The 24,311-nt window shown below is 46.1% G+C and overlaps 1 protein-coding gene across 2 annotated transcripts in view; it reads left to right on the top strand.

Annotated features, from left to right (window-relative positions):
- CMTM7 (CKLF like MARVEL transmembrane domain containing 7) overlaps positions 1–24,311 on the top strand; it is a 52,412-nt gene that overhangs the window by 23,394 nt on the left and 4,707 nt on the right. The window contains exons 2-3 of one of the 2 annotated variants that reach the window (XM_034993222.1): positions 16,625–16,798; positions 23,048–23,146. In XM_034993222.1, the coding sequence (XP_034849113.1) occupies positions 16,625–16,798; positions 23,048–23,146 (273 nt within the window). Of the gene's footprint in view, positions 1–16,624; positions 16,799–23,047; positions 23,729–24,311 lie in introns of those variants that run through there. The other variant, XM_034993204.1, reaches the window with a different exon arrangement.

Below are 24,311 nucleotides of genomic sequence, written 5' to 3'. Positions count from 1 at the left end.
GGCCCAGGGCTGGATGCCAGACCTCCTGCTGAGACTGGCCCCATAGCTTCTCCAAATATTTACTTCTCCAGGACAGCCGCCAAAGTCCGGAGCAGCGTAACCAGTTACCCTGCATCACGGTTTCCTTAGGATTGTCTTTGGCAAAGGGGAGACCAATGTAGCCTTGTATCCCTCGTGCTGAGCACAGGGCTGGCAACGTGGTTGGTCCTTCCTAAATAATCCCTGAATTAATAGCTTTATTCTTCTCTCCTTTTTATTTTATTTTTAAATATTTATTTCTTTTAGAGAGAAAGAGAGAGGGCATGCGAGCGCAAGCAGGGAAGGGGGGCAGAGGGAGAGGGAGAGAGAAACCCAAGCCAACTCCCTGCTGAGCATGGAACCCAACACGGGGCTCCATCCCAGGACGCTGAGATCATGACCTGAGCTGAAATCAAGAGTTGGATGCTCAACTGATTGAGCCACCCAGGCGCCCCTCTTCTTTCCATTTTATTTTTTTTTTAAGATTTTATTTATTTATTTGAGACAGAGAGAATGAGAGACAGAGAGCATGAGAGGGAGGAGGGTCAGAGGGAGAAGCAGACTCCCTGCCGAGCAGGGAGCCCAATGCGGGACCCGATCCCGGGACTCCAGGATCATGACCTGAGCCGAAGGCAGTCGCTTAACCAACTGAGCCACCCAGGCGCCCTCTTCTTTCCATTTTAAAAACTAGGGTTGCCTGGCTGGGAAACCAGGGCCGTTCTGAAATCAGATGTATGAGTTAGCTTTTGCTGCCTGACAAATAGTCATAAACCTTTGGTGGCATATGACAATAAGTGTTTATTGCTCACGTGACTGAGGTCGGGGGGGTTGGCCCTGCTAATCATGAACTAGGCTTGCTTCCAAGGCTGGGGGTTGGCTTCTGTCATCTGATGTGCGCTGGGTTCTGCTGGGGTCACTGGAGTGACTCAGCACTGTCCACATGTCTCCCATCCTCTGGGCCCCTCAGGCCAGTAGATTGAGTAAAGAAAAGGGGTAGGAGGGCTCCTGGGTACCTCAGTTGGTTAAGCATCTGCCGTCAGCTCAGGTCATAATCTCAGGGTCCTGGGATCGAGCCCCGCGTCGGGCTCCCTGCTCAGTGAGGAGTCTACTTCTGCCTCTCCCTCTCTCCTCCCTCTGCTCATGCTCTCCTTCTTTCAAATAAATGAATAAAATCTTTAAAAAAGGGGGGGGATTGGAAGATGGCATGGCCATAGAGCACACGTTAGGCAGTGTGAACTCATCAAACCCAAAACCTACGTGTTCAGCAGCACGTGGAGTGCATGTAGATATATTTGGTAGTTGGATCCGTTTTCAAATGAAGTCGTACCAGGAAGCATACATAGATGATTCTTACAAGCTGAACTGCTCAGGGCATGTAGAGCTGGCGGTTCTTTGTCCTCCTACTTCTCCCTCGTGGATTCACGGTGACAGGGTGGCCCAAACCAAGAGCTCTCAAAAGTTGCCTCTGACCATCACGGGCATTTTGCATTTACTTCAAGCAAGCTTGGGCCTCCAGGTGCGGCGGTTTTAGCTCGGTCAGAGCCTCTAGTCTGCAGATGATTGAGGATGAGCATCCCCTCAGGGACGCAGGATGGAGGCGGGCTCTCTGTCATCCTTACCATGGCGGATTCATTATACAGTATTTAGCGGCGAGACACTCAGGGGTGACAGCTACCTTCCCGCTGAGCCTGGCCCGAGAACATCTCTGCTGAGGGGACATTTCGAAGCCTGAGTCCCAGGTATGGGTCACAGATGTTGGCTGTCTCTCATCTGCGCCCATCGCTGCCCTCTGGACAGATCTCTACTTCCCTGTACAAAGAATCAAAACCCGAAACCCAGAACAATTCATATGCTACTTTCAAAACAGACCAAGCGGGGCCTCTTCTGTTTTTGCTCCTAGTCCAGCTACCCTGGTGGCATATGAAGTTACCCCAGAATTTGGTGGCATAAAACAACCACTTCTTTTCTGGAATTCTGTGGCTCAGGAATTTGGCAGGACACAGTGAAGTGGGCTTGTCTTTGCTCCGTAGTGATAAGACCTGGGCTGGGAAGACTTGAAAGCTGGGGCTGGAATGAACTGATGTCTCACTCTCTCCCATGTCATGGCTAATGCTGGTTGGTGACTGGGGCCCTTAGCTGGGGCTGGGGGCCGGACACCTATGTGTGGCCTCTCCAAGAGGCTGAGCCTCCTCATAACGTGGTGTCAGGGTTCCAGGGGTGAGCGTCCTAAGACAGAGGGCCAGAAGGAAGTCAGTACTGAGATCTGTGACCCAGCTTTGGGAGGCATGCAGTGTGTTTTCCACCACATTCTAGGTGGCTAGCAAGGCTGCTGAGTTGGGGAGAGGGGAAATAGCTTCTGCTTCTTGATGAGAAACAGCAAGGTTCTGGAAGAGTCTATGAGACTGGAAATGTTGCTGTGGCCATTTGGGGGAGACACACTCGGTGACAGTGCACAGATAGAGTGTTGGGTACTCTCTTTACACCTCATTACTGAGGCCAAGGGAATCAGAATATTTGGCTGCGGAGAGCTGGGTTAAGCCTTTTGTTCCAGTCGTCCCCTCCGCCCCTGCCCCCCCAGACCACTGAGCCCTGGGGAAAGCTTTACAAGTTAGGGCTTTGCTGATGCATTCATCTGCTCAGTCTCACAGCTTGGGAAAAACATAAAAGAGGCAGGAAGCAGTATACTGTCATTAAGAAGTCCATTCTGGAGCCAGATGGAAAACCTGAATCCCACCTCTGTGCATACAGCTCTACGACCTAGGGCAGATGCCTCTTCCATGCCTCAGTTTCCTTGGCTGTGGAATGGGGGCAATAATAGAATTTATCCCCATGCCTAATGAAATTAGCCATTCATAGAAATAGTAAAAAAACCCGCTCAGATCCCAGCAAGGGCTGGAAAGCCCTTCCCCGCCCCCTTCCAGTCCTGGAGAAAATCCCTTGGCAGTCACACTCTTTTATTTTGTTAATCACCTCATCAGGGAACCTCTGAGAAACACTAGCTCCTTCTACCGGTAAGACCATGGCTACACACAGGGGTCTTACCCAGCTGATTTTATCCAGTTTTTAGGTCTTACAATCTTAAAAAAAAGAGCATTTAATAGATTTTCTTTGTTTTCCCATTTCTGAATTAATATGTTGTGTTGTCTTGGTTCCAAGATCCTATTGACTGTAAGACCCACCACTAATTTTAGAATCTAGGAGCACGGGGAGGTCAGGAGCGCCAGTCTGTTGTAAATTACATTCCAATCTCAACAGCATCAGTGTGTGTGTGTGTGTGTGTGTGTATTGCGGATTTACAAATTATAATTAAGGAAACACATTATGTTCATTAGAATTTAGAAATATTAGAAAACACAAATGGGAAAATTAGAACCTGTTATGATTAGGTTAAGTGTATAGATTAGCAGAACACTTTTGAGAGCTAAGGGGGACACCAACTGGCCAGCTGGTCTGGAGCATAAACTGGGATTATCCTGAACAAACTAGAGCATCCACACCCCTCACCTAAAACCCTGAGTTACAATGAGTACGAACCACATGCTGGGGACTTGGCTTCCATTTTTTTCTCTCGCCATACCTGCAAGTATATTTTCACATTGTGACCTTTGTCACTTTGGGAACTTTTTTATATTTATTACTATGTTGGGAATATCTTCCCGTGTTATTAAAGCAAGGTTGTTTATGTTTGCCATATGAAAGTAATACATCTCAATGTAGACATTTAAAAAAAATATGAAGAAAACACACAGGGAATAAAAACCACCCATAATGCCATCACACCAGAATTTTCACAGTTAACATTTTGTCTGTGGTTGTGTCCTTTACATATATTGTCTCTAGTTTTATTTGTGGGGTGGGTGGTGGGAGGAATTACAGCTTTGTGCCTGATTTTCTTTTTTTTTTCTTAGCTAGGTGAACATTTTCGTTAATGGATACATAGTATTTTATCATGAGGATGAGCCATAATTTAATCAATGTACTATTGAATATTTAGGTTTTTAAAAATGTTTTCACTTTTGTAACACTGTGTTATTCTTATAAATAAATCTTGGCTTATATCTGTGAGTACTTTTTTTTAATCCATGAGTGTTTTAATAGGATAATTTACTAGAGGTGATGCTGTTGAATCAAAGGATATGCATTTTTATAGATATTTGATAGTTGGGTGTTAAGCCCAGAGGTACATGTGTTCACTGGTTTTTTTCCTCACACCGTCCTTGTAAGGTATGCTATCTGGATGAGGAACTTGAGGTCTGGAAAAGCGAGGCCTCACGGCTAGAAAGTGGCAGCAGCCATTGAGCTGAGGCAGTTCGCTGTACCAAAGTCAAGCTGCCTGTCAGACATAAAATTGGATTTACGTAGAATAGAACTGATGGCTGGAGCATCCACTCTCTTCTCGTATCTGTGGAAGGTCACCAACCTCTCTGGACTATATGAACAGCCATTCCTAGAAGCCCGATACTTAATCCAAGGAGGGACAAAGCACTTGGTAAGTGAGTTCTCTCACTGAATGGTTCCTTTGTGAGATCCAGGGAGGCCCAGACCCTGCCTGGATCTGCACGGCGTTTCATCTTGTGAGGGGCGTGAGACCGGAAAGAGGATATGGTAGATGGGATGGGAGTGAGGCGCTGGAGAAGGGAGAGGCCCCTTCAGTCTGGGGAACAGAAGGACAGAGAATGCTTCGTGGACAGTATAGAATTGTATGATATGGTAGCCACCGGGCACATGTGGCTATTTCAATTTAAATCAGTTAAACATAAATTAACAATTCAGTTCCTCAGTCACACCAGCAACATCCCTTTTTTTTTTTTAAGATTTTTTTATTCGTTTGAGCGAGAGGAAGAGCAGTAGGGAGGGGCAGAGGGAGAAGGAGAGAGAGTCTCAGGCAGACTCCACACTGAGCGTGGAACCCGACGTGGGGCTCGGTCCCAGGACCCTGAGATCACGACCTGACCTGAAACCAAGAGTTGGTCGCTTAACTGACTGCACCACCCAGGCGCTCCCTTCACCAGCCATGTTTCAAGTGCTCCATGGCCACTTGCGGCCATTGCCTACCATACTGCCCACACAGGTAGAGAACGTCTCCACCATCACAGAAAATCCTGTTGGACATTGCTGGCCTAGAAGCTTGTGTGTCACCTGACCCTGGATCCAGCCGGCTGAAGCGGAGACCGCATTGTCAACAGGACATAAGGGAGATCCAAGGCCCATGCAGGGACTGGTTCTGGGCAGTGACAGATGGAAAGGGGCTGCTCCCTGTGGAGAGTGTGGGATGAGGGGCTCAGCCCTGGAGTGTGTGACGCAGTCCGGGGGGGAAGATGCCCACATGTAGGCTGTGCCCTGAGCGACGAGGGCTGCCTACCAGCTCTTCCTGAGGCCTGTTCGGAGCGGTGCTGAGGTGGCTGCCTGTGTCCTTACCCCAAGCATGGTCACCCGAGGTGACCTGGGTGAGTGGCTTGCTCCCTGTAGCCTCAAGTCTGGCTGCCCTGCCTTGAGTTTTCCCTTTATTTCCTTATCTCGGCACTGACGGGCCAGGTAGGGGTGCTTCCTAGAGAAGAAGCAAAGATACACAAACCGGAGTTGAGAGGACTGTCCCCTGGGAAAGGGTTTACGAGACTGCTCAGCTTCTGGAGAGCAAGGGTCTAGAAGCCAAAGGTGTTGGTAAGATTCAGGCGGAGGAAAGGTTTTAAAAGAATGAATCTGAAGTGTTATGGGGCAGCTGCCTCTTTAGGGAAGGAATGGGTCTCATCTCAGTGTAAGGCTTCTTGCTTCTTCTGCTCGCCAAGGCTCTTTGGCTTGTAAAATCACACTGTGCATTTCCAGACATCTCAGGGTCTTGGATATGCTTTCCACACCGCACTGCCAAGTTGATCGAAGCAGCTTGGCTGTTTTTCCAATCAATCCGGGAAAAACATTGCTCTGGAATGTCCCTTGTATTCTTGGCAGAAGGTTGGCCATGCTGTGTTCAGCCCACCTTGTACCAAGAACTGTGGGAACCTGAAGGCAGCTGTTCACCTGGGGCCACCTGGTCCCCCCCTTCCGTGTCCCCCCCATTCTGACCCCAGGGTGCTTGCTTGCCTCGGAGACGCTCTCTGCACCTGGTACTTGTGCTGGTGACTCCTGTGAGTGTAGAACTTTATCGCCTGGTCTCCCTGTGGTTGGGATTCGGTTTATCTGAAGAAAGCAAAACCGTTGTCTGCTCTTGGATGAAGCCTCGTGGCATCACACAGCCAGAATTGCTCATGACATGGGATTATTGCTTTATAGTTTTAAAGATAAAAATAGGGGCGCCTGGGTGGCTCAGTCGTTGGGCGTCTGCCTTCGGCTCGGGTCGTGATCCCGGGGTCCTTGGATCGAGCCCCGCATTGGGCTCCCTGCTCGGCGGGAAGCCTGCTTCTCCCTCTCCCACTCCCCCTGCTTGTGCTCCCTCTCTTGCTGTGTCTCTCTCTGTCAAATAAATAAATAAATAAAATATTTTAAAGATAAAAATAACTGCTCCCTAACTCCCACGGGTGCCTTGATGTAACAGGGATGACTGCAAATTTCAGTCCCTTAGTTATTAGTTTTTTCCCTGAGCTTATTGGGCATTTTATTTTTTAACTCTTTATTACGGACAATTTCAAACGTACACGAACGTAGAGAGAATAGCACAGTGAATGGTTGCGTAGCCCTCAGCCAGTGGTCACGATCCCCAACCCATGGCCAGTCCTCATTGAACTATATCCCCACCCACTTAATCCCCCCATATTATTCTTTAACAGCTTTGTCGCGGTATAATGTATATACCATAAAAGCTCCTGGTTTTATGTGTGCAATTCAGTGATTTTTAGTCAATTGACGGAGTTGTGCAGCCCCTCCCATAATCCCATTTTAGGATATTTCCATCACCCCCGGAAGATCCCTTATGCCCATTTGCTCCTGTCTTATTGTGAGGCAGACCTTCTACTGTGTTTTATGTCATCCATAAATATTTCAGTATGCGTCTAAATGCTGGGCAAACTATTTGCTTGTCATGGTGGCATCTGCTCAGGCGGCCCCTCTTCTTTTTTTTAATTTATTTGAGAGAGAGAGAACGAGAGAGAGAGCACATGAGAGGGAGGAGGGTCAGAGGGAGAAGCAGACTCCCTGCCGAGCAGGGAGCCCGATGCGGGACTCCATCCCGGGACTCCAGGATTATGACCTGAGCTGAAGGCAGTCGCTTAACCAACTGAGCCACCCAGGCGCCCCAGGTGGCCCCTCTTCTGTTTATGTCTAGAAGCAAAGCTGCGCATTCAGTGCTGCCTTTCGGTAAACCCTGGAGAGCCTGAGGGCAAGTGATTAAGGTAAGGAGGCCGTCCCGGCCAGCCAGCCATTTTTACCCCAGGAGGGCTGTTGAGAATCCAGCTTAACCCCAGGCTCAGATCTCAGTTTACCACTGAAGGCCTGTGCACTTGGGGATACAACAGGGAATTAGTCATGGTCCCCACCTGTGTGCCCAGGGCTCAGCCGTATACACACTGAGGAATAGGGTGAGCAGGGGCAGCCTCAGCTGGGATATGAGCTTAAGAGTCAGCTTGTCTCAAACTAAAACATCGCTCTGGCGTGATCTACATCTGAACAGGTGCATGTGTATTCTACACACTTCCTGATGACCCCTTGCTTCTGGGTTTGAAGCCTCTACTTGTTTCCGGCTGCACAGGAGAAGAGTGAGTGTCCTGGTCTCATCCCACATGTACAGGTGGGACCTCTCTAGGGTGATGCTTTTACTAACTTCCTCTACTCCACTCCCCGCCCCCGCCCCTGCCCCGCTGACCACCTCACTCCCCTCCCAGGCATGAGGGGGTGGGTGGAATGGGGCCCCCCACAGTGCCTGGGACACAGAAGGGTCTCAGATTGCAGTCAGCCATCTATTCATTCATGTACTCACCAAATATCCATGGGGAACCCAGGTACCATTTAGGGTTCCTGGCCGTGGGGAAACAACTGGACAGTGATTAAAACCCCCATCATCACGGGGCTTACATTTGGGGATGACAGCCAAAAATAATAAATAGGTAAAAAACAGCTTGCTAGGCCATGATAAGAACTCTGGAGCAGAATAATTGAATAAGTCGCAGCTACAAATGATAAAATGATTATCTTTTTGGAAAGCGGTATATGTACAGTATGAGCCAATCTTTGAAAAGAAAAAATAAAATAATACATATGTTCTTTAAACATACCTAAATTTCTCGTGATCTTTGAAAAACCCTGGATGTACATTATACCTCAACAAAGCTGTTAAAGAATAATATGGGGGGATGAAGGGGGTGGCAGCTAGTAGGGTGTTCAGTAGGTGAGTGTGCCTGTCACCACTCTGGGTTCCTCACCCCCAAGGGCTCCCAGGTCACTCCCTGGGCCTCCGTGCCTCCTGGCCCGCCTCAGCCAGGACTTCCCTCACCCCTTGGGGGTTTCCATGGCAGTGGCCTCCAGACCCTTCAAGCTATATCATATATTATTATTATGTTATATATTCTTCTTTTTTTTTTTTAAAGATTTTATTTATTTGAGAGAGAGAGACAGAGAGAGAGAGCACAAGCCAGGGCAGTGGGAGAGGGAGAGGCAGACTCCCCGCTGAGCAAGGAGCCCCACACGGGACTCGATCCCAGGACCCTGAGATCATGACCTGAGCCGAAGGCAGACGCTTAACCATCTGAGCCACTCAGGTGCCCCGAGTTCATCTAAATTTCTTGTGATCTTTGGAACACCCTGTACTTTGCCTTCTGAAAAGTTTATGATGAATTTGTGATGGCGTAGGTGTGGGTGTTTGTCTCTTCCTTTAGATTGTAAGCTCCAGGAGGGCAGGGACTCTGTTACGTTGGTAACGATTCTGTCCATAGTGCCCAGCACAAAGGAGGCAGAAGGTAGTTTTTGAATTGTGCATCAACAGGCGGATAAGTTGGAACAAAAAAATCCACCCCAGCCATTCCTCTCTGTCCCGTTCCCTCTGCTGACACACACGTTCGGTAGCCAGTGTTGAGGCTGGAGTGCCCTTGGGAGACGCAGCTCCGGGGCTCCGGCCATCACTGCCATGGCAACGGGACGCTGCAGGTGCTGGGAGCGCGCGCTGCAGCGGGCAGGCCTGGGTCCCGGCCTGGCTCCGACTCACTGCTGGGTGACTGGGGCAAAGCGGCTTCCTGTCTCTGTAGCTCAGCCTTCTTTCTGTGAACCTACATGATAAAATGGGCAAGTGCTCGTCAAGCACTTCGAGCTCGGTGCGCGGTGAGCGGTCAGTGTTAGGTACTGTCTTGGCCCTTCTCGTGATGGGGAGCCATGCCGTTAGGCTCTTCTCTTCATGGTTGAATCCTCCCATCCCCTGTGGCGTCTCCACACTGTCTCAGCTGCCCCTGGTCCTCTCTGATGACCCATTTCTCGGGGAGGTGACCACCCCGACCCTGTCCTTCCACTTCCATACATAGACGAAGCAGAGTGCCCTCCCCTAGTAACAGCAGGGGCAAGAGGCCGAGGGTGTTGCTTTTGTTCTTGAAATTCAATCAGCCATAGCAGAGACCAGGAAACTGAGTCAGATACTGAAAGAGAAACGACGTAGAGAAACTATTACTTGGAAACCAAACAAAAATTTGTGGTTTCAGTTTGGTTCAATATTAGCACCAAACCACCAAATTTGCCACCGAATAAATGTCAGTTGTGCTTCTCTGATCCTTTCTGATAGGATGATGTTTTTGACAAGCTGAGCATTCTATCTCGGTGGTCTAAGTGGATCTGATGACCTTTGCCAGCGAAGGGCCGTGGTGACGCAGGTGACAGGATGCTTGCCTAGATTGCCCTCTAGACTCTGTGGTGGAAAATTGATTAGGGATAAAGGGAGCATGGCCTGGCCTGAATAACAAGCAGAGAGTGTTCTGGCTCCATCACGAACGAGGCGTCTAGAAACCTTTACACCCCATTCTCTGGGAGAGCCTGAATGCCAGACCTCCTGGGGTAGTTAATGAGCCCATTCAGACAACTTGGAACGGTGTTCCAGAGTAGCCTCCAAAAGTCATTCTTTTTTTTTTTCCTTTTTTTTAATTGTTATGTTAATCCCCATACATTACATCATTAGTTTTAGATATAGTGTTCCATGATTCATTGTTTGTGCGTAACACCCAGTGCTCCATGCAGAATGTGCCCTCCTCAATACCCATCACCAGGCTAACCCATCCTCCCACCCCCCTCCCCTCTAGAACCCTCAGTTTGTTTCTCAGAGTCCATCGTCTCTCATGGTTCGTCCACCCCTCCGATTTCCCCCCCTTCATTCTTCCCCTCCCGCTATCTTTTTTTTTTTCCTTAACATATGTTGCATTATTTGTTTCAGAGGTACAGATCTGAAATTCAACAGTCTTGCACAATTCACAGCGCTTACCAGAGCACATACCCTCCCCAGTGTCTATCACCCAGCCACCCCATCCCTCCCACCCCCCACCACTCCAGCAACCCTCAGTTTATTTCCTGAGATTAAGAATTCCTCATATCAGTGAGGTCATATGATACATGTCTTTCTCTGTTTGATTTATTTCAAATACTCAGCATAATACCCTCCAGTTCCATCCACGTCGTTGCAAATGGCAAGATCTCATTCCTTTTGATGGCTGCATAATAATCCATTGTATATATATACCACATCTTCTTTATCCATTCATCTGTCGATGGACATCTTGGCTCATTTTTTTTCTATATGCCAGGCATTGTGCTAGGTTCCTAAGTGAAGTTTAATGAAAAAGCTCAATTCTCTTATCAAAGCACTTGAGGTCAGTAAGAGAGGGAGACATGTATTTTTTTGTGTTTTGGGGGTTTTGGGGTTTAGTGCAATAGAGTGTCGTGGAGCAGTCATGGAGGATGGCAGGATGACCCCAGAAACCATTCATTCACCTGATGTTGAATTCAGTACCTATCATGTGCAGGGCATTCTGCTAGGAGCAGAGAGAGTTAAGTGTGAAACCAACAGAGTCCCTGGAGTAGTTGGGAGAAGAAGGGTAGTGAACAAGGTAACCAGCAAGCAAATACACTCAACCAACAAACAAGTAGATACAGTATCAATCGCAAAGGTTCCATCAGAGCGAATACAGGGGACCCTGAGGGGCAGCCCGTGAGGCACTCTGGGGACCCAATGTGCCCAGAGAAGCGGGCCTGGTTGGGACTAGAGGTGACTGTGTCTGCAGGTGGAGTGTCAGACACAAAACCCAGAAGCTATGAAAAATGATGCATAGATTTGACTGCATAAAAAATTTTAATTTCAGTAAAACAAAAAGACTAAAAATAAAGGCGAGGGAGAGAATATATTTGCAATATCTGTAACAGACAATAGGTTTATCAGAATATATCAAATCCATAATAAAAATACAAACAAGAGAAAAATAGGCCAAGAGTATGAATAGGCAGTAACCAATAAACTTATGAAAAGATACTCAACCCACTAGTAATCAAGGAGATGAAGATTAAATAACAAGATACCATTTCCTTTCTTTTTAAATACTGATAATCTGTATGGGGAACCTCCTCTTTTTCTGGATAGCATTCTAGCAGCAAACATCAAAATCTTCAGTGTGAATATGCTTTCGCTTAGTCATTTCACTTGTCTGAGAACCTTTCAGAAATCTTCGTACGTACAGAAAGAAGCGTGCCCAAGGATATTCTTTTGCAGGGTTGTTTGTATTAGTAAAAAACTGGGGATGTGACAAATGCCCGTCGGCAAAAAGTTGTTTAAGGTAGTGGCTCGTGACCAGAGGTGCTTTTGCCCCCGAGGACCTTTGCCAACATCTGAGGACATTTTTGGTTCTCTCACCTAGGAAAGTGCTACTGGCATCTCGTGGGGGAAGACCAGGATGCTGCTAACCATCCTACCGGACAGCCCCTACCAAAAATTACCCAGCTCCAAATGTCAGCAGTGCTGAGGTTGAGAAACACTGGGTCAAATAAAACTGCAGCCAACTGAAAGAAAAGGGTAAATCTGTGCCATTAAAGATCTCCAAGACGTGTCATTTTTTAAAAAATGCTTTTTTTACAGCTTAATATGTGATTTTTTTATAATACAAGAAAACAAAATAGCAAATTTGAAAAACCGCTAAATAATCAGTTCTCCCCAGAGGCGGCCAGTTTCTTAGGTGTCCTTCCAGAAATAGTCCCAGCATGGGCAAGCATATTTGGTTTCTAATAAGCTGCAGGAACTTTGCTGCCTGGTTAGAGTCGGAAACCAGCGCATTAACTAGCGAGCTGCTCGAGACCCGCACCTGAGGACCCCTGACACAATGTTCTTTCGATTATTCCCCCTCCCTTGTGCTTTCAGTGGCATTTTTTATTTTTGGATACAGAACAGAACTGTGTGCTGGGGCTTGCGGGGATGGGAAGGAGCCTGTAGCAAGAGTCTGATACTGATGAGCGAGACGGGGATCCAGTGGAAGTAAGCCGGGTGAGGGTTCTCTCTCACGTGGGTGTTAATGAAGTTCCACAAGGGCTGTTTGGTGGTGATGACCAGCGGGGGCTTTAACAGGAAGGCGGGGGGGAAATTTCCTTCCACCGCAGGGCAGAATTCAGCCGAAGTTAGAAGCATATCAAATTCTCTTCCTGCCTGCCCACAGCCAAGCAAAGTCATTTATGGGCCGCTTGCATCTACAAATGCACTTTGCACACTGACTCACCCCATCTCTGACTTTTTGAACAAGCCTGACTTTCATCTCGTGGGCTTTTCCAGAAAAGCCTTTTAGAATTGGGTCTGAGACCTTTTGATGTGGGCTTTCATCCTACTTCTCTTTCTCCTGCCTGTCTCCCTCACTGAAACATTATTCCAAGATCAGGATAAAAGCCCCCACAAGAAGGTTGGGTGACCTGCCTGCATCCAGCCCGGGGTTCTTGAACCGTAAGGTGTCTGGGGCCATCTTCAGCCAGATGCAGGCACGTGACTCAGCACAGCAGACCTGGCAGGTGCATGGGAAGATCAAGCCTGCTTGAAGGAATGTTCCAGGTCACAGACTACAGGCAGCGGGTGATTTCTTCCTTGAGGGACCCAACTAGGCTGAGAACCTGAGCAAGCTGCCTGGCACCTGGCTGTGGAGACAAGGACATTTTTATTTTATTTTATTTTATTTTATTTTATTTTATTTTATTTTATTTTATTTTATTTTATATTTAAGGTATTATTTATTTGACACACAGAGAGAGAGAGAGCACAAGCAGGGGGAGGGGCAGAGGGAGAAGCAGGCTCTCCGCTGAGCAGGGAGCCCGATGCGGGGCTCGATCCCAGGACCCTGAGATCATGACCTGAGCTGAAGGCAGATGCTTAACCGACTGAGCCCCCCAGGCGCCCGAGACCAGGACATTTTAGTTGCAGAGTTGTGGTGGAGGGACATTCGTTCCTCTCAGGTGATGTCAGCCTGCTTCATCTGTAAAATTTAAACCCACTGCTGCTTTCACAAAAATCATCTCTTCTCGAAAGTAAAAACTCTGACAGAATGAAGTCAGAAATGACAGTTTGGGGGACGAGGGGGTGGTTTCGATCTGAGATGATTTCAGTGATCTGAATGGTGCCACAGCTGGTGTGTGAGACCCTGGCTCTGAGTCGAGGGTGCTTGCAACATACTTTTAAACCCCTGGACATGTGTGCTAGAGATTTGATTCGCAACTTTCATGGCAGTTCAAAGTAAAAGAACACACCTTTATGAGGGGAGCTAAGAGGGCCCCCGGGGAAACAAGTTAGTCCGTTGGATAGTATCACATTTAAGTTCCACTAAACAGAACCACGCGTGCCTTCCAGAAAACTCCCAGCCTTCCTCACTCCGCCTTGAAATCAGAACTCCTCCTTCAGGTTGTCTGCATTACGCTGTGTTTTGATTTGCTTTTCTAACTGGAAACAAGAAGAGGTCTGAGGGGCTGTGGTTGTGGGGGGGGGGGGGCGGGATCCATACCCTAGGGCGTTTTTTTCCACGATGGTCTGGCTTGCTCAATCTTCCTTTTCACCTTTCTGCCTGCCCTCAGAGTATTGATCTACAAGATTCAGGGGTCTCCAGCATTTGCAGAGGTTACCTGCTGGCCTTAGAAGAGTTCTGAAAAGTTTGGTGTCAATTAATTTTTTTTTTTGAGTGTGCTGGCTAGGATGCTGGCCATTTAAAGTAGGAATGAGTGAATTATTGGACCAAAGGGAAGCTTATAGTTGCATGTGTTAGTGTATATCATCTGTGGTCTGCATGAGATTTTGCAAAATTGGGATTCTTGGAAGAAGAGCACATGGTAGGCAGCCTTAGGCCGATTGAACAGGATTTGGGAAGCCTTCTTTCACAAGAATGTTTTCCAGGGGGGTCTGAGATGGTTTTGTGATAGAGCACGAACATCCTTCCTGCTGCAAGGTCCTCAGCCCTGGGAGCTCAGAGGGGAAGACCTGCACAGACCTCTGTGTTCATTGGGAAACTCCCCCATCTCTGTGTCACTATGTGAAAGAGGTGACTGTCACAGATGAAGAGTCGTACAAATTAGTCTAATCTTTGCATTAAATTTGGCACAAATTTGCTTCTCCACCTAGGAATGGCGCTGCATAATTCTGAGTTCTCTGTATTTTAAGGTGAGCCTTGAAGGCCGCCCCCACCCTGCTCCTCCGCCGTGCAAAAAAAAAGTCAGCAGGAGGTGGCGAGACCCGTAGACTGAGGCCTGCAAATAGGGACTGATGAGCAGCCAAACTCTGGTGAAACCGCCCAGTCCTGGGTGAAGCAAAGCCCCCCCTCAGAGCTTTAAAACAACCTCAAGGCATGAATCATTATATTACCAAGGCTGGCTGGCTTGAGAGGAACTGAAAAAATGAAAATACTCACGTTGCTCATTAGCAAAGGGGAATACGCAAATGTTGAGGGTCCCGTTGTGTCAGAGTCCGTCTGCTGTTTGGGTTTGGCAAGCAGAGCACTCCTCTTGCACATACCTTCATTTTCGTGCCAGATTCTCTTCTCGCCCTTGTGCCTTTTCTGAGGAGTTTGCCAGAGTGGAATGAGGGGCTTGAGAAAATAGAGCGTGTCTCGCACTGACCCTTTTAACCGGTGTTAGGTCATTTTTGTGATTTAATGCTTGTTATAGACTCACATTTTCTTCCTTTTTTTCTTTTAAGATTTTGTTTTATTTTTTTGAGGGAGAGAGAGAGCAGAGAGAGAGAATGAGTAGGGTGAGGGACAGAGGGAGAAGCAGACTCCCCGCTGAGGAGGGAGCCGGACGTGGGGCTCGATCCTGGGACCTGGAATCCTGACCTGAGCTGAAGGCAGACGCTTAAGCGGCTGAGCTACCCAGGTGCCCCTGGACTCACTTCTTCTACAGCAGGTTTCTCTATGACAGCACAAGAGTCTGGGCCACATTTGAAACCAGATGGTTCTTTGTTGTGGGGGCTATCCTGTACATTGTGGGGTGTTCAGTGGTACCCTGGCCTCTACCCACTAAATGCCTGCAGCAGCCTCCCATCGTGGTGACAACCAAACTAGACATTGCCGAGTGTCCCATAGGACACAAAATCTCTCTCTCTCTCTCTCTCTCTCTCACACACACACACGCACACACAGCCTTTGTTCACTGTTCTACAGGAAAGAAGCAGTAAAAAAATCATCTTTGTCCTAAATTAGTTGTACTTTTAAAATAGATCCTAAGGTTTTCCATCATTTAACACCTGTGTGTTAGTGGTTTCTTCCCTATGTGGGGTAAATAAGATTTTATTCTTTTTGAGTGGCCTTCACAAAAACTCAGAATCTTCTCTCTCCTCTTCCGATCTGCTCTCCCGTGGGATTCATATGTTGCTAATAATTTACCAGACCTGTTAATTCATTAATAGGTCATTAATTTATTAATCCTGCACGTTCATTCATTTGCAACAGTATACTTGGTGAGCTCTCACCACATGCCCAGTGGTGAGCAAGCGCCCCCTTGAATAACCAGGATTCCTTTCTGTTTCATAACAAATCTACCTTCCTCAGTTTGTCTATGAGGAGGGCTTACATTCTTGGAAAGCAAAACTGCATCTGACATGGAGGAACGGGTCCTTGGAGTCAGACAGACTTGGGTTTTTGAATCCCACCTCCCACTGCTTATGAGCTGGGTAGCCTTGGAACCATTATTGAACCAGTGTACCTCAGTTTCCCAGTGTGAACATGGGGGTGATGCCCTCTCCATGGCAGATTTCTGTGAGGCCTCAAGGAGATCATGTACATCAGGCATCAATAAATGCTACCTTACCGTCCGGCCGCCAGCCAGTAAGTCGTGACATAGGAGCCGCCATCTTTGTGGGTCCAAAACGGCCAAATAGTGGCAACTTCCTACAGTTCAACCTAATAGGTAAATAAATGGAATGATTCTGCTTGGTTATTTTCCCGCGTTCCCACCCTCTCTCTGAGGAGGCATCCCACTGGCATAACAGAAGGCACTTCAGAGGATAAGCCCACTCGGCTGCAGCGACAGCTCGCGTGTGTCTTAAAAGCTTGCACTCTGGGAACTGGCACTTTCCCAGCCTTGCAGCCGGTTTGTGAGGAGATCACCGGAATTGCAGCAATTTCTCCGTGTGCTCCGGTTGTTTGTTCCCTGGGCGTCCGTCATGGGCTGGCCTGTGTCTGACGCGTCTGTATTTCTGTTCCAGGTCACGCTGCTGATCGCCTTCATCTGCGTCAGGAGTTCTGTGTGGGTCAGCTACAGCGCCTACAGCTACTTTGAAGTGGTCACCATTTGCAACTTGATAATGATCCTCGCCTTTTACCTGGTGCACCTCTTCCGCCTCTACCGCTTGCTCACCTGCATCAGCTGGCCGCTGTCGGTAAGGGGGTGGCCCGGGGCCCTGAGACCCGACAGACTCTGTCCCATCTGCCCCTCCCCCACAGCCCCCCCCTCCTCCATCACCTCTTCCTGCTGCAGCCCTGAACTTCTCACTGTCTGGTGGGCATCTCAGCCCATGTCCCGCTGGTTTCTAAAGCTCACCTTCCAGGGGCGCCTGGGGGGCTCAGTTGGTTAAGCGTCTGCCTTCAGCTCAGGTCATGAGTCCAGGGTCCTGGGATCAAGCCCTGCGTAGGGCTCCCTGCTCAGCGGGGGGCCTGCTTCTCCCTCTCCCTCTGCTGCTCCCCTTGCCTGTGCTCTCCTGCTCTCTCTCTGTCAAACAAATAAATAAAATCTTAAAAAAAAAACCAAAAAACAACTCACCTTCCAGCAACAAGAAAGCTGTGTGTGTGTTTTCTCAAGGGACAGAAAAGGGTAGGAAGAGGAAGCTGATAAAGGCGATGGGTGTTTATACTGTTGTGATAAGGTTTGTCAGCTAAAAGGGACTGGCAGAGTCTGAGGAAAGATTCCAGAAGTTTCCAGGATTTTTTTTCTTCCCGCTATATTATTATTTAAATAGCTTGATTGACATATAGTTCACATGCCATACAATTGCCCACTTAAAGTGTACAATTCAACAGAGTTTACCATAGTCCCAGAGTTGTGCAAGCATCACCACAGTCGATTTTGGAACATTTTCCTCGCCTCAAAAATAAACCCCATCCCCTTTCGCTATCACCTCCCACCTCTCATCCTCTCCAGCCTGAAAGCAACCGTGAATCTACTTGCTGTCTTGTGAATTTTCCTATTCTAGACATGTCCTGTATGTGGAATCATATGTGTGGTCTTCTGTGACTGGCTTCTTTCACTTAGCAGAGTGTTTTCATGGTTTATCTATGTCGTAGCATGGGTCAGTACTTCATTTTTTTAACAGCCACGTCCATTGAAAGGATAGACCACGTCTTGTTTATTTGCTTATTGGATGGACATTTGGGTTGTTTCCACCTTTTGGGTATTATGAAACGTTATGAATAATGCTGCTATGAACACTCGTGTACAAGTTTTTGGTATGGACATGTTTTCATCTTGCTTGGGGATATATCTGAGAGTGGAATTGTGGGGTCCCATGGTAACTAGGTCTCATTGTTTGAAGAACGGCCAGACTTTATTCCACACTGGCTGCCCCATTTGACATTCCCATCGGCAGTGTATGAGGGTTCCAGGGTCTCCATAGCCTTCTCAACACTCATTATTTTCTGACTTTCTGATTTCAGTCATGATAGTGACTGTGGAGTGGTATCTCATGGTTTTGATTTGCATTTCTCTGATGACTATTGATGTCAGTCATCTTTTGATGAGCTTTTTGGCCATTCGAGTATTTTCTTCAGAGAAAAGTCTGTACAGATCCTTTGCCCATTTTTGGATTAGGTTGTTGTTTTATTACTCAATTCTCAGAGTCCTTTGTATATTTTAGTTACAAGTCCCTTACCAGATAAATGATTGGCAGATATTTTCTCCCATTCTTTTGGTTGGTTTTCATTTTCTTGATAGTGTCCATTAAAGCACAAGTTTTTAATTTCAATGAGATCTAATTTAATTACTTTTCTTTTTTTGGTATAAAAAAATGTGTTTTGGTATAAAATCTAAAAGGCATTGCCAAATCCAAGATCATGAAGGTTTGCCTCTATGTTTTCTTCTAAGGAGTTTCATACTTCTACCTCTTACATTTAGGTACTTGGTCTATTTTGAATTAATTTTTGTGTCTAGTGTGAGTTACGGATTCAACTTCATTCTTTTGCAGGTAAATATCCAGTTGTCCCAGCACCATCTGTTGGGAAGACCATTCTTTCCCCCATTGAATTGTCTTGTCATCCTTACTGAAAATAGTTGACCATAAACTCATGGATTTACATCTGGACTCTCAATTGCATTGATCTTACCCCACTTTCTTGATTGCTGTAGATATTTAACCAGTTTTGAAATTAGGAATTATGAATCTTCCCATTTTTTTCAGGATTGTTTTGGATTTTTGCAATTTCATACAAATTTTAGAATCAGCTTTTTAGTTTCTACGAAGCAGTCAGCTGGGATTCTAATACAAACCATTGAATCTATAGATCGATTTGGAGAATATTGCCATCTTAACAATATTAAATCTTGTGACCTAAGAACATGGAAGGTTTTCCCATTTATTTAGATCTTTAATTTCTTTCAACAGTGCTTTGTAGTTTTCAGAGGGTAAGCTTTGTGCTTTTTGGAGGGGGGAGCTTAAATTTGTTCCTAGGTATCTTACTCTTTTTGATGACATTCCAAATGTAATTATTTTCTTAATTTCATTTTGGGATTGTTCATTGCAAGTGGATAGAAATACAAGAGATTTTTGTATATTGATCTTGTGTCCTTAACCTTGCTGAACTCATTTTAGATCTGACAGATCGTTAATGGGTTCCTTAGGATTTTCTATACAAGATTATGCCATCTATGAATAGAGATAGTTTTATATTCCCCTCCAATCTGAATGCCTTTTATTTCATTTTCTTGTCTCACTGCAAGAAATTAGTTGAATATTGAAGTGGCAAGACCACACATCATTATCTTGTTCCTGATCTTAGGAGGAAAGCATTCCGTCTTTCATCATTAAATATGATGTTATGGAGTTAACTTCCAGTCCTACTTTGTTGAGTGTTTTAATCATGAAAAGGTATTAGATTTTGTCAAATGCTTTTTCTTTGTTGAGATAATCATGTTTGTTTTCCCCCTTAATATTTTGTTAATATGGTGTGTCACATTGATTTTCATATGTGAAACTAACATTTGCATCCCTGGGATAATTTATGATATATAATTCAGCTTATGTGTAACTGGATTTGGTTTGCTAATATATTGTTGAGGATTTTCATATTTGTATTCATAAGAGATATTGGTCTGTAGTTTTCTTGTGATGTCTTTGTCTGGTTTTGTTATCAGGGTAATACTGGTCTCAGAGTAATTTGGGAAGTGTTACCACCTCTTATATTTTTTAGAAGAGTTTGTGAAGAATTGGTATTAATTCTTCTTTAAATGTTTGGTAGAATTTTGCAACAAAGGCATCTGAGCCTGGGTTTTTCTTGTGGGTAATTTATTATTATTATTAGTTCAAACTTGACTTGTTATAGATCTATTCAGATTGTTTATTTCTGCCCAAGTCATTTTCAGTGGTGTGTCTTTAGAGGAATATGTCTATTTCATCTAAGTTTTCTACTTTACTGGTATATAATTGTTCATAGTATTCCCTTAAAATCCTTTTACCTCTGTAAGATCCATAGTGATGTCCCCTCTTTCATTTCTAATTCTGGTCATTTGAATCTCGTCATCTTTTCTCTCTCTTTTTTTTCTTGATCAGTCTAGCTAAAGGTTTGGCTATTTTGTTGATCTTTTCAAAGAACCAGTGTTGGTGTCACTAATTTTCCCTATTGTTCTTCTGTTCCCTATATCATAATTTCTGCTTCAGTCTTTTTTTCCTTCTTTCTCCTTGCTTTAGGTTTAGTTTGTTCTTTTTCCAGTGTCTTAAGGTGAAGATTAGGTTATTAATTTAAAAACTTTCTTCCTTTTTAATGTAGGTATGTATAGCTATAAATTTCTTTCTGAGCACTGCTTTAGTTGCATCCCATAGTTTTAGTATATTATATCATCATCTTCATTCATCTCCAGGTACTTTCTAATTTCCCTTGTGATTTTGCATTTGATTGACCCAGTAGTTAGGAATGTGTTAATGTCTACATTTTTGTGGGTTTCCCAAAATTCTTTCTGCTATTGCTTTCTAATTTCATTCTGTTGTATTTGAAGAACATACTTCATATGATTTCAATCCTTCACATTTATTGAGGTTTGTTTTATGGCTTACCATATAGTGTCTCCTGGAGAATATTTTATGTGCATTTGAGAAGAATGTATATTCTGTTGTTGGGTAGAGTGTTTTATAGATGTCTGTTAGGTCTAGTTGTCTTATAGCACTGAGTCTTTATTTTCTTATTGGTCTTCTCCCTAGTTGTTCTACACATTATTGAAAGTGAGGTATTGAAGTCTCCAACTATTATTTTTGAATTACCTATTTCTCCCTTTATCTCATTGAGTTTTTGCTTCATGTATTTTGTTGCTTTGTTATTAGGTGCATACGTGTTTGTAATTGTTCTGTCTTCCTGAAAGATTGCCGTTTTTGTCATTGTAAAATGTCCCTCTTTATCTCTGGTAACATTTCTCTTTTAAAATCCATTTTGCCTGATACTAGTATAACCACTCCAGCTTTCTTTTGGTTGCTGTTTGAATGACCTATCTTTTCCTTCTTTCTGCTTTCAGTCTATCTGTATCTTTGAGTATAAAGTGTTTCTCCAGGGCGCCTGGGTGGCTCAGTTGGTTAAGCGACTGCCTTCGGCTCAGGTCATGATCCTGGAGTCCCTGGATCGAGTACCGCATCGGGCTCCCTGCTCGGCGGGGAGTCTGCTTCTCCCTCTGACCCTCCCCCTTCTCATGCTCTCTCTCTCTATCTCATTCTCTCTCTCAAATAAATAAATAAAATATTTTTAAAAAAAAGTGTTTCTCCAATAAACAGCATATAGTTGGATTTTCTTTAAGTAGGCTCCACGCCCAGTGTGGATCCCAACATGGGGCTTCAACTCACGACTCTGAGATCAAGACCCGAGCTGAGACGCTTAACCCAACTGAGCCTCCCGGATACCCCTGTATCTTTTTTTTTTTTTTTATCCAGTCTGACAACCTCTGGATTGTTTAATTATTCACATTTAATGTTATTACCTGCTGTGTTATTTTGAGAGACATTTCTTTTGTGTTCCTAAGTTACAAGGCCCCTTTCAAAGTTATGGCACCTTTCTGCTTCTTTTGAGAGCAAAGTCCTCTGGTAATGATGCTGATACTGAAACACTCTGAGGAGAGAGAAAGGCTGGGGGCAGGGATGGGGGTGGGTGGAGAGGGGAGTGCATGTTGGAGGGGTAAGCTCAGCCCCACATTTTTGATGAGGTATATTGAGGCACTTTCCATTTAGGACTCTCTCAAATCAGTTTTCTCTACCCCATGTCCTATTCCTCTTTCTTCATGGGTGAGAATCTTGGAGGTAGGGAACTTCAGTTACTAATCTGCTCTTCAGTCAATATCTCTGCGGTCCACCTTCTGATTTTCCTTTCTAGTCGCTAAAGGAGAAATTGGGGTCTTTGATTTCACACAGCTTTCAGAGGAGCTGCAGCTTAAAAATGGAATGCTTTTCCAAAATTTAATAGGTGCCTGCCCTGATGGGCAGAACTTCACGGAGGACTAATTTCTGAATCCTCATGGAAGACAACTAAAAATGAATACACTCTGGATCCAGAGGGAGTCCTCTGGTGGCCCTAAGCCCCAGTTCTCCTCTGATCTGGTGTTTAATGGGGAGGAAGAAGGAAGAAGTGGAAGCCTTACCCTGCTGCTGAATGACAGAGGTTCAGCCTCATTCAGGGCCTGCAGAGAGGGCATTTTAAGTCCGGAGGGTGAATGGGGTGCAGAAGGATGGAAGCAGAGGTGGAATCTGCCCTGCTAGCAAACTCCTCAGCAGTGTGGCCTGAGGGCACACTCCCAGAGAGCAGAGAGAAGATGAAATGAGGACAAAGTGAGGAGGCTTATTAGGAGCCAGAAAGTCAGCTCCTCCCACCCCCACAAGCACTTCACAGAGGGCCTCTGACCTCACCTGGGCTGTGACTCCAGGTCTGAGGGGGGCAGCACCTCCAGACCGCACCTAAAACTGTTCACAGAGTGGGCAGGCACTCCAGGCAACCACCAAAGCTAGCACGTTGTTAGCCCAGAACTTTCTCTGAAGCAGAAGTGAGAGGTGCACATCTCTTGAAGGGGCTCTGCTTCTCAGAGCTGGAGCTTCCTTTAAACTCTCCAGCCTGGGAGTTGTGGGAAGCTGTTGGCCCGAGGTCGGGGTGCTGTCTACAGATTGCTCTCAGGAGTGGAGCAGTCCTTAGTGGGTATCTCTCCTCACCCAACAAGTGTCCTTTCTCTCTGTCACCTCTCTGGCTGCCTGCCCGGCTCCTTTTCTGTCTTGCAGGGCCTCATCCTGGCCGGCCTTCTGCAGCTGCTGCCTGTGAGCAAACTGCTCTGCAGGAGGTCATGAGGAGAAGAGGAGATGTCACTGCCTCCCCTCTGTTCCTCTCTTCTGTGCCCAGTTGCCTCTGAGAACCAGGAGTGGACCTCCCGGCCCACAGCTTTGCTTTGTTTTTGTCCCCAGGAACTTCTGCACTATTTAATCGGTACCCTGCTCCTCCTCATCGCCTCCATTGTGGCGGCCTCCAAGAGTTACAGCCAGAGCGGACTGGTAGCTGGAGCGGTGAGGACACTCTCGGGGGAACCTTCACGAATGAGTTCACTTCTCGCGCATTTTCTTCCTGATGGGCAGCGAGGAGATTGTTTCCTGGGGCCTTTCTTTCCCAGAAAAGTACCCATCCGAACCCACCTGGATCCAGCTAACAGCAGCCTCCAAAGAGCCGGGTCCACAACAGAGGGCCTCAGCAGGTGGATGGTGGGGTTCCTGGCACACTCAGATGGCGCCGGCGGCCCAGCCCTCCCTCAGACAGCCACTCCTTACATCAGGGGGCCAGTCGGTCTTAATGCACATGCCCGTTCGGGTCATTCATTGGGGGCTGCCTCAGGCTATGCAAAGATCCTGAGGCCTCTTTGGGGCCCAGAAAAAGAGCATGTGATCAGTTAGTGATCCCTGCCATGAATGGTAGCTCTGCTGGTCCTGATTTATAGCAGTATTCAGGCCAGGAAACAACGCTCCTAGACCTTGCAAAGGTGAAAATTAATCCATCTGATAGCCTGAATAGAAGGATGGAAGTGTATAAAAATACAGTGCTATGGGAGCTGTGTTTACCACACTTATGCAAATATATATACATGGGTGTGTTCATGTGTATGTATTTATTTTTAAAAGACATAGATTCCTGCCATCTGATTTCTGATTTAGCTAATTGATTACAGCTGATTTAGCTAATTGGTTACAGAAGTTTTTTTCCTGATTTCTGATTTAGCTAATTGGTTACTTCTGGCTATGACACTGATTTGCCTCACTGATGAGCAGATGAAATTTTTTGAATGAGGGTTTTTCTTTTGTTTTTGTTTTTGTTTTTAGTGAGAGGGAGAGAGAGCAGGTGGGTGCGAGGGCAAGGTAGGGGCAGAGGGAGAGAGAGAGAATCTTAAGTGGGCTCCGTGTCGGCACGGGGCTCCATCTCACAACCCTGAGATCATGACCTGAGCCAAAATCAAGAATCAGACGCTTAATTGACTGAGCCACCCAGGCACCTCAATTTTTTAAATGAGTTTGAAGAAAAGCTCTATGAGACAGGCACTCTTTCATTTATATGTTAGCAAAATTCTCCAGACTTTGGGCTGGAAGTGGGTTAATGCCTGGAATTCCACCGAGGGGTGGGGTCTGTCCTCCAAAATGGGCACGGCGCAGCCAAGCCTTTGAATACTCATGGCTTAAGTGCCTC

This window comes from Mirounga leonina, unplaced genomic scaffold, assembly GCF_011800145.1.
Source record: "Mirounga leonina isolate KUSES-001 unplaced genomic scaffold, KU_Mleo_1.0 Mir_115, whole genome shotgun sequence".
NCBI lineage: Eukaryota > Metazoa > Chordata > Mammalia > Carnivora > Phocidae > Mirounga > Mirounga leonina.
The sequence above is the reverse complement of the archived record's forward strand: the minus strand, read 5'-3'. Positions and strand labels throughout refer to the sequence as shown.